Raw genomic sequence first — 8,811 nt, 5'->3', positions numbered from 1 at the left:
GGGGGGGGGGGGGGGGACTCTTGCACACGCGCCGAAAGAGAGACACGCAAGAGCAGCAGCTCTCTGCCACAGCCCGCCCTCCTCCTCCTCCTCTATCCCCCCCCTCGCCCCCCCTCCCACCCCCCACCCCCCACCCCCCACCCCCCACCCCCGCCGGCGCAGGAGCTGCTCGAGTACTACGAGACCATGTACACGATGCGGCGCATGGAGATCGCGACGGACGTCCTCTACAAGGGCAAGTTCGTCGCAGGCCTCTGCCGCCTAGACGCCCCTTTCCGGCGCCGTGCTACTTCTCTTTTTGAGCAACGGCGACTGTTTCTTTCTAGGCTTCTGCCACCTCTACGACGGCCAGGAGGGCGTGGGGATGGGGCTCGAGGCGCACGCGTTTTTCTCTTTCCAGGCAGCTGCCCCTCTCCCTCCGCACGTGCGGGCCGTTTCTTTCTCTTAGGCGGCGGCGACCATGACCGACTCGATCGTCACGTCGTACCGCGATCACTGCTACCAGTACACGCGCGGCTCGACGGTGGCGGAGGTGCTCGGCGAGCTGCTGGGCAAGTATATCGGGCCCGCCAAGGGCAAGGGGGGGTCGATGCACATGTACAAGGTTGACCCGCCACAGACAGCCGGACACGGAGCCCCTGCCATTGCCCCTCGCCCTGTCCTGTACTCTGGCGGCATTCGAACCGGCAGCCAGCGCCGCAGTCGCCCTCGCCATATGGCACAGCCCTCACAGCCCCGTGAACGCTCGGAGTGCTGCAACCCCGCATCCTCCCCGCACTCGCACCGCATCGCCCCTGCGCCACGCCGTCCCCTCCCTGCATTCGCGCACAGGCCGACAACAACTTTTACGGGGGCAACGGCATCGTCGGCGCGCAGACGTCCCTCGGCGCCGGCCTCGCCTTCGCCCACAAGTATGCCGAGGACGGCGGCGTCGCGTTTGCGCTGTACGGCGACGGCGCGGCGAACCAGGGCCAGCTCTTCGAGGCCACAAACACCGCCGCTGCAGCCACACACACACGCGCGCGCGCGCGCGCGCGCGCACACGCACGCACACGCACACACACGCACGCACACGCATATGCATTCTCGTCTCTTTCCCCCGCCCCATATACCCCCCACCTCTCGCACACCCGCTTACGTCGGTCCGCTTCTCCACCCTGACCCGAGCTACGCCTCGATGAGCCGAGAGCCGAAGTCCCGGAGTAGGCTGCAAACATCGCCGCGCTGCTCAAGCTGCCCGTCATCTTTGTCTGCGAAAACAACCAGTATGCGATGGGCGCGCGCACGCCTCGCCGCACGCGCGCAGAGGCCGACCTGTAGAGGTGGCTGTCTTTTCACGCCTCCGGCCGCGCGCAGGCACCTCGCTCGCTCGCGGCTCCGCCTGCACCGACTACTACACCCGCGGCCAGTACATGCCTGGAATCAAGGTGGAGAGACGCGCACGCATCGCATCACATCACGCCACACACAGCCACTCGCGCGCGCGCACCACACATCCACGCGCGCCGGGCCTTGCACTTGAAATGCCGTGCGCCCACCCCCTTGAGTGTGAAGAAGTTACCCCCCCCCCCCCACCTTTATGGCTCTCTGATGCCCAATGCGTGCACTCGTCCCTCTCTGTATGTGCGGGTTCGTGTGTGCGGGGGCCCTCCTTGTCTCTGCCTAGACAGTGTGTGAGGTAACACCTACCTACCTACCCCCCACCCACCCAAGGTGGACGGCATGGACGTCCTCGCGGTGCGCGAGGCAGTCAAGGTGGCCAAGGAGCTGGCCAAGGAGGGCCCGGTGATGATGGAGATGGACACCTACCGCTACCACGGCCACTCCATGTCCGACCCCGGCATCACCTACCGGACTCGCGACGAGGTTGCCAGCGTTCGCGCGGCGCGTGGCCCCTAGATGCGGACCGTCAGATCCGTGTCCTCCGATTCACACCCGGGGGGACACCGTGTCCAACGGCGTTCAACCGTATTCGTAGCCCGTGCGCGTCCGCCGTGTCTCCACGCGACGCTCTGAACGCACCGCGCGATCCTGGACGCACACCCCCGACGCCGACGCACTCGACCCTTCCACACATGGTGCCGACTGGAACACATGGCGAAACTGAAAAGGAAATACGACGTAGGCGCGCGACCCTGTGGCGCTCGTCAAGTCGTGGCTGATCGACAAGGAGCTCGCCACCGAGGCGGAGGTCAAGGGCATCGAGAAGCGCGTGCGCAAGGTCGTCGACGAGGCCGTGGCCAAGGCCAAGGCGGCGACGCCGCCGCCGCCCGGCGAGCTGACGCGCGACATCTACGTCGGCAAGTACGAGCACCCGCGCATGGTCAATGTGGGGCCCGGGCCGCAAGGAGGGCCCGCCTGAGCGGCGCCCGCGAAGAGAGGAGAGGGGCGGAGCGATGGGACATGGCGCGTCAGTGTGGGAGAGTGAGAGCGGTCGGGCGTTCTCTAGTCTAGTGCGGGGGTCGCGGTCGGGTTCGTGCGTGCGTCTCAAGGGTGGAGGGCGTCTCAACGGCTTTAAGCGGCGGACGAAGAGATATATGATAAAACGACTGGTGTCACACGGGGTCCCCCCTTTGCCCGGGGGGCGGAGGCCGAGGGCCGAGAGCGGTTTGGCGAGCAGCGTTATGCGGATTCGTCAATCGACCCACCCCCTTCCGGTACTCACAAGTGTGAGTCAAAAAAAATTGCTTTAGAAGAAAAACGAGCACGCATATTCTCCCCCCTCCATTCTCTCCCCCTTGGCGCGGGCGCCCCACTCCCCCCAGCCCCTGAATCGCGTCGTACTAGCTGTGGCTACCGTAGGCCACACTTGCGTCGGCCGGGGGTTCCCTGCCCTAATGGGAAACTGGCCGCTGATCCGAAGACCGACTGCACCAGGGTTTGCTAGATCGCGCGGGGTGAATGAGTGATGAAGTTAGTGCCTTGGGTGCCCGTTCCCCATGGTGGCTTCCCCTGGTCTCACGACCATGAATGAGAGCTCTCACTCCCAGGGTACTCCCGCGTATCTCGGCTCCCTTATCCCCCCCCTCTTCCCTCCCCTTTCTCTCTCCGAGATGACCCGTGCTCTACGTGCCTAGGTTCGGTCCTCGGGGAGGGGGGATTGTCGGTGTGTCCTCGCGAGTTTTCTCGCTGGACGCCCGACAGCTTCGATTTCCCTCCTTAGCGCCCCGGGTAGAGCGTGGTGCGTCTCCCCTGGAGCCTGCCACGCCCGTTCTGTCTAAGCCCAGGGTTCAGCTTTCCAGTTGATCCTTATCGGACTGGTGAGTTCCTTCTCGCTGTCAGTGTGACGCCCCGGCAGACATTGGCAGCGGTGCTACACACACTACGCCATCTTTCGTTTGGGTTTTTAAGGGTGTTCTTTTTTAACAATTTCTACGGGCTAGCGATGTCGCAGTACATGCGCACTAGTTTGGCAGCGATAACGTATTCTAGGATGCATCGGTAAACAAAGATGGGGGGGTCGCCCCCCCAGACGACAACCCCTTGGTCAACTCACCCTCCAGCTCCACACCCCGTACGGCTCGTTTAGGGCCGAGCGTTTTTGATCTCTCGGTAAGTGGGGGGCCGAGCCGCCTCGGGGTGGCGGGCGGGCGGGCGTGTTGAAAAACAGAAAACAGAAAACAGAGGGGGGCCAGGGCCCCCACTACGATTAGACACACGCACCTGGCTCCTGGGACAAGGCGAGAACGCGCAGCACGATGTGCAGTACCGTTCAGCGGAGGGGGGGGGGGGGGGAGCCGAGGGGACGACGTCCCGACACGGCAGGTTGGAGCTGACCCCGGGAGAGAGAGAGACGAGCGATGGCACGCCCCCAATGACCCTAGACAGACATGACGAGCCGACAGCGATGCAGCGGCAGCGAAGGCGGCGAGGAGAGCCCGCGCTGCAGAGCTCCGCCGGGCGGCAGCAGAGACATCGGCCTGACATCGGCGGACGGGGGAGCACGGGACACGTCGGCATAGGAGCCAGGGGGGTGGGAGAGTTGAGTCGTGCAGCAGCACCGTCTCGGCAGCGAGGCCGACGATGGCGACGGCGGCGACGTAGGCGAGACGGTGGCGAGGGTGGCGACGGTCACGATGAAGGTGGCTTGACGAAATGGATGACGCCATCGCGCAACATGACATCCTCGCTGTCGTCGTCCTCTAGGCGGCGCGCAGCGCCGCTCTCGCAGGCTGTTTTCGACGGTTTCTACATTTTGTTTTTTGTTTTCAGTCTAGGGGGCCCGACCCCCTCAGAGGCGGCGGGCGGGCGCCCACTTACCGAGAGATCAAAAACGCTCGGCCTAGCTCCCCGCATCCCGCGGCCCTGGATGTGAGGTTACCGACTGCACTCCAAGTGCGCAGATCTCATCTAGAGCTTCGATGGTCGTGCCGGCGGGGCTTCGTACACTCACTCGAGAACACAAACGTTTGCCCCAATGGGCCTGAAAAGTCGCGCGACTGCGAGCCCGGGCTCGCACTATTGCGCTGAAGGATCGTCAGCGCTGCAGGAGTGCTGCTGGCCGCGTCGAGTGGCCAAAGCGAAGCTCGCCTCGGCGTCGCGGTACCCCGTCTCGCCCGGCGCGTAAACCCGCAGCGCCGCCCGCGCATGCCACCCAGGCAGCAGCGACACGGCGAGCAGGGCCGCGCGCCAGCGGCGGCGGGCGCGGCGGCGCCGCTCGCCCTGCAGGAGCTCGGCGACCGTGTCGGCGCAGCGGCGCCACACGCCGGCGCCGGAGCGCCTTCTCAGCTCGGGGGCCCGCTGCGCGAGCCTCGTGTGCTCGGATGAGACCCTCGCGCCGCGCGAGAGCAGCAGCTGGACCTGCGCCATGAATGCATCGCAGGACTCACGAGCATCATTGAGAATACGAGGGCTGCGAGGACAGGGACGGCATCCTCTCGATCGCTGGTTCAGAATACGAGGACCTGTATTCCGCATCTAGCAGGCGAACCGCTGGCGCATCAGCGCGCGCGCACGCAATCTCGAGCGCGGTTGCGTGCCACTGCCCGACCACCTCCTCGAGGGAGAGCGCGGCGCCTTCGCCGCGCGCGGTGAGCCAGGAGTGTGCCAAGCCGCCCGGCTCGAGGCGGGACTCGATGTCGGCGCCGGCGTCGAGGAGCATCTCGAGCGCGCCAACGTGGCCCTGGAGCGCCGCAACGGCGGCGAGGCCGGGCGCGCGGGCCGCTTCCGGGTGCTGCGCGAGCGTCTTCTTGAGGCCGGAAACCTGGCCGCACCATGCGCATTGGACGGTTCGCTCTCCGATGAAGAGATCATCGGAGCGCGCCTCCTCGGAATCGCTGGCAGCCATATACACATATCTCTCGAGGGCGAGGGCGTCGGGGCTGCTAGAAAAGGACGGCGGCCTCAGGCCGGGAAAAGAAGAAAGTTTTGGGCGTGTTGTTGGCAAAGAAGAAAGTAGGGTTCTTGCGGGGCGTGGTGGTTATATTAAATGAACTCGGGGGCACAGGACGCGGTACAAACGGGGTACACCAAAAGGCACAGGCTGCCTGCACGGCGTTCACTCCTGGTTGGTTGGTTGGTTGTTCAGAACCCGTTTTCTCAATTTCATGACAAAGGAGTTCTTGGCTGTGTGCGCGCCGTAGAGCAAGAGCCTGAACTCCCTTTCCGAGATGAGCAAGCCGCCCGCCACGCTGCCTCCGAGCAGCGACTACATCCAGCTGCAGCGCGCCAAGTCCTTTGCTCGCAAGCGCGAGGAGGACGCGGCCAAGGCGAACGGATTCCTTCCGGAATCGCAGGGCTTTGGCCTGCCTCCGGGCAGGGTGCCGGTGGGCAGGCCGCCGAGCGTGCTTGGCTTCCCGCCCAGCCTTGGCGGCAGCAAGTCCGACCTCAGCGCCCCGTCGATGCTGCCTCCCGGCTCGCCCTCCGCCGCGCTGCCCGATAGCAAGGTGCCCGGCGCCCGCCGCCTCGGCGGAATCCTCTCGCACTCTCCGTCTCACGCGCGCCCCGGCCGCTCCCGCCCCCCCCCCTCCCCCGCAGCCGCCCGACATGGAGTACATCGCGATGCAGCGCGCGCAGAGCTTCGCGCGCAAGCGCGCCTCGGCGGCGCAGGCGACGGCGGCGGCTGCGGCGCTCGGCTCTCGAGACTTTCTCAAGGAGGCGCTGGTGGCGGCGGGGGGAGAGAACAACACCCCGGCGGGGCCTCCGAGGTCGCTGCTCGCGAAGCACCCCTCGCTGCTGCTGCAGTACCGCCCCGCCAACGGCGAGCGCTGCGGCGACGCGCCGAAACGGCTCGAGATCTTTGCCGCGCGCGCGCAGTCCGAGCCGCTGCGGCTGCTGCTCGAGGCGACCTGCACGCCGTACGACCTGCACATCCACTTTTTCGGCGAGAGCGCGAACCCTGCCGACTACCAGTCTCGGGCGGGCCCCCTCGCCGAGCTGCCGCTCTACAAGGGCGACGAGCTCGGCGACGCCTCCATCTGCGGCTGCAAGGCCATCCTGCGCCACCTCGGAAGGACGCTCGAGGGCTCCCTGTGCGGCGAGGAGGACGACTTGCCGGCGCAGGCCGAGGTCGACCAGCTCCTCGAGCTGTCCTTCGACATGCTCGACGCGATGCAGGGCTTCCGCGGCGGCTCGACCTCCTCAAAAGACGGCGAGTTTGTCAAGCCGGGATGGTGGTCGCTCTAGTGCCGAGGGGCGCGCGGCGTATTTCTTGTTCGGAGCGCGGATGTCTTGTGTCTAGGTGGTCGCTCAAGCGGCTCGAGGACTCCCTGCGCGGCGCCGAGAAGATGCTGCCCTCCTTCCTCAACCCGCAGGCCCAACCCTAACCCTCACCCCAACCCTGACCCTACCCTCCCCCCCCTAACCCTACCCCCACCCACCCACCCACCCACCCCCCCTAACCGAGACCTTTCTCACCCCGCAGGAGGGCGTGTACTTTGTCGCCGGCGCGCTGAGCCTCGCCGACATCGGTATGCTGCACGCGCTCTCCACGCTGGACGAGATGAAGCCCGGCTGGCTCGCGGCGCAGAAGGTGCCGAAGCTGGTTGCTTTCCTCGACTCGCACCGCACCGCGAGCTGGTACCAGGAGTACGCCTCCTCGCCGCGCCGCCTGCCCGCCTGCCCCATCGACTTTGACTTCAACCTGCTGCACGCTGACTGGCACCCGAGGCACTACGAGTACACCGCCCCCCTCGAGGCCGCCACCGCCGGCTCCCGCACCTCCGACTGATCTAGCTGAGGAGAGGAGGGCGGGGGGCGTCTAGTCCGTGCCTCTCGCGCGACCCGTCGCGATCTCCCGCGATCTCCCGCGGTCGGCGCCCCTCCCCCCCCCCGGGGGGACGGGGGGCTGGGCTAGGCTGGGCGAGGAGGATGCTGGATGGCTTGAGGTTGAGCACTGATGTGGCATGAGGCTGCCGGAGAAGGGATCTGCTTTGCACTGAGGGAGGGGCCTGGCGAGACTCTGGGCGTGACTGCTCTGTGTGTGTTGTTTGTGCTTTGTCTCGGCCGCTCTCCGCCTCTCGCTCGTGTGACCCCCCGGGGACGCGTCTCGCATATTTGGAAGGATGAAGAATGGAATAAGCGGGCGACGGACTGCACGCCCCTCCGCCCCTCCCCAAAGCCTCGCCCGCGCCACACCGCCGCCGCCGCCGCGGCGCCCGCTGAGCGGAAACCGCCAGAGCTCCGCGGCATCACAGTCACTCTACAGGCCAATCTTTGTGCGGCGCCAGTGGCGGCGCTTCGCGTTGTACCTGCCGGCGAGGGGCACGGGGCACGGTGAGCGGAGCGGCGCCTGAAGGGGGGGGGGGGGGGGGCAGGACGGCGCGGCCGGAGAAGGAGGGGATGGGTGGATTGAGGGCGGAGGAGAGGGAGGGTGGAGGGACGGATAACGCGTAGGCAAGCGCACCGAATCCGGTTGTTAGTGCGCATGCGAATCCACTGCGGGATGGGACGGTTCTGCTTCAGCTTCTTGGCGAGCGTCTTCTTGGTGCGGAGAGTCTTGTTGGCCGGCTGCAGGGAGAGGGGAGGGGGGGGTTAGGTGGGCGGTGCTTTGGAGGAACTGGCTGTGGTTACGCGGGCGCTGCTCCCCCAGGGCGCTGCGCTGCGGCGCCACGGGCTGCCACCACCGATCCACAAGTGTGGCGGGAGGGTGCGATGGGAGGGACGCCGCACGCAGCGCCAATCCCTGAACGGATTGCCGCCGCGTGTGGCTCTTTGGGCGGCAGCCGGCGCCAGTGGCCAAGCCCTCTCCCGTGGGGGCCGTCGGCGGAGGCCGCGGGGGCCGCATCCGCGCGTGGGGAGCGGCGGAGGAAGGGCGCGGAGCGGAGGTGCGCCCTTACAGGCGTGGCCCCTCACGACGGGTGGCGGCGGCTCCCCGCGGGCGGCGTTTGGAGGCGCACCATGGCGAGCACACAAGGCTCCGTGTCGAGCTTCCAAAAGAAAACGGTGGATCCGGCCCGCTGGGTGCGCTTCTTAGCTCCCCGGCCCTGGATGTGAGGTCTCCAAGTGCTCCAAGTGCTTTGGGGGCCTCCTTCGACCTTCACCTTGCCGTCCCCTCCGCCGCCGCCGCCTCCCCCGCCGCCCCCTTCCCCGCCGCCCTTTCTATCACCGCCTCCGCCCTCGCCAACTCCTTCATTGCCGCCTCCCCTACCGCCCCCTCCCTCGCCCCCCTCCCCTCCGACGCCGCCGCCTTCGTTGCGGTTCCTCCTGGCACCTCCTCCTTCTCCCTTCCCGGTCCGGTTTCCCCCCCTGCCGCCGCCCTTCCCGTCTATTGCCTCGGCATCCTCTCCTTCAAGGGCTTCCCCGGGGGTGTGCTCTCGATCCCAGGCTGGCCCGCCTCCCCCGGAGCGGTCTTTTCTTTTATTTAATCCCCCC

General features: G+C 66.9%; 3 protein-coding genes across 3 annotated transcripts; 2 read left to right on the top strand and 1 right to left on the bottom strand.

The window, feature by feature from the left end:
• The first annotated feature begins 165 nt into the window (after positions 1-165).
• On the top strand, positions 166-2,549 carry EMIHUDRAFT_428425 (pyruvate dehydrogenase E1, alpha subunit). The gene is made up of 8 exons (XM_005758929.1): positions 166-283; positions 353-384; positions 449-604; positions 832-984; positions 1,207-1,276; positions 1,357-1,427; positions 1,714-1,884; positions 2,126-2,549. The coding sequence occupies exons 1-8, from the start codon at positions 187-189 to the stop codon at positions 2,360-2,362; spliced, it is 987 nt and encodes a 328-aa protein (XP_005758986.1). The 5' UTR covers positions 166-186; the 3' UTR covers positions 2,363-2,549.
• A 3,011-nt stretch (positions 2,550-5,560) lies between these two features.
• EMIHUDRAFT_438684 (hypothetical protein) lies at positions 5,561-7,530 on the top strand. The gene is made up of 4 exons (XM_005758928.1): positions 5,561-5,885; positions 5,977-6,614; positions 6,683-6,740; positions 6,851-7,530. The coding sequence occupies exons 1-4, from the start codon at positions 5,610-5,612 to the stop codon at positions 7,166-7,168; spliced, it is 1,290 nt and encodes a 429-aa protein (XP_005758985.1). The 5' UTR covers positions 5,561-5,609; the 3' UTR covers positions 7,169-7,530.
• A 109-nt stretch (positions 7,531-7,639) lies between these two features.
• Positions 7,640-7,950, bottom strand: EMIHUDRAFT_68698 (hypothetical protein; the record flags this gene model as incomplete). The annotated part of the gene is made up of 2 exons (XM_005758927.1): positions 7,640-7,688; positions 7,844-7,950. Coding segments are annotated over 2 exons (156 nt in total), but the record flags the coding sequence as incomplete, so codon positions are not given.
• Between the last annotated feature and the right edge of the window lie 861 nt (positions 7,951-8,811).

The sequence above is a fragment of the Emiliania huxleyi genome, assembly GCF_000372725.1.
Source record: "Emiliania huxleyi CCMP1516 unplaced genomic scaffold EMIHUscaffold_83, whole genome shotgun sequence".
Lineage (NCBI taxonomy): Eukaryota > Haptophyta > Isochrysidales > Noelaerhabdaceae > Emiliania > Emiliania huxleyi.
Note: the sequence above shows the minus strand (reverse complement) of the source record. Positions and strands in the feature narration are given on the sequence as shown.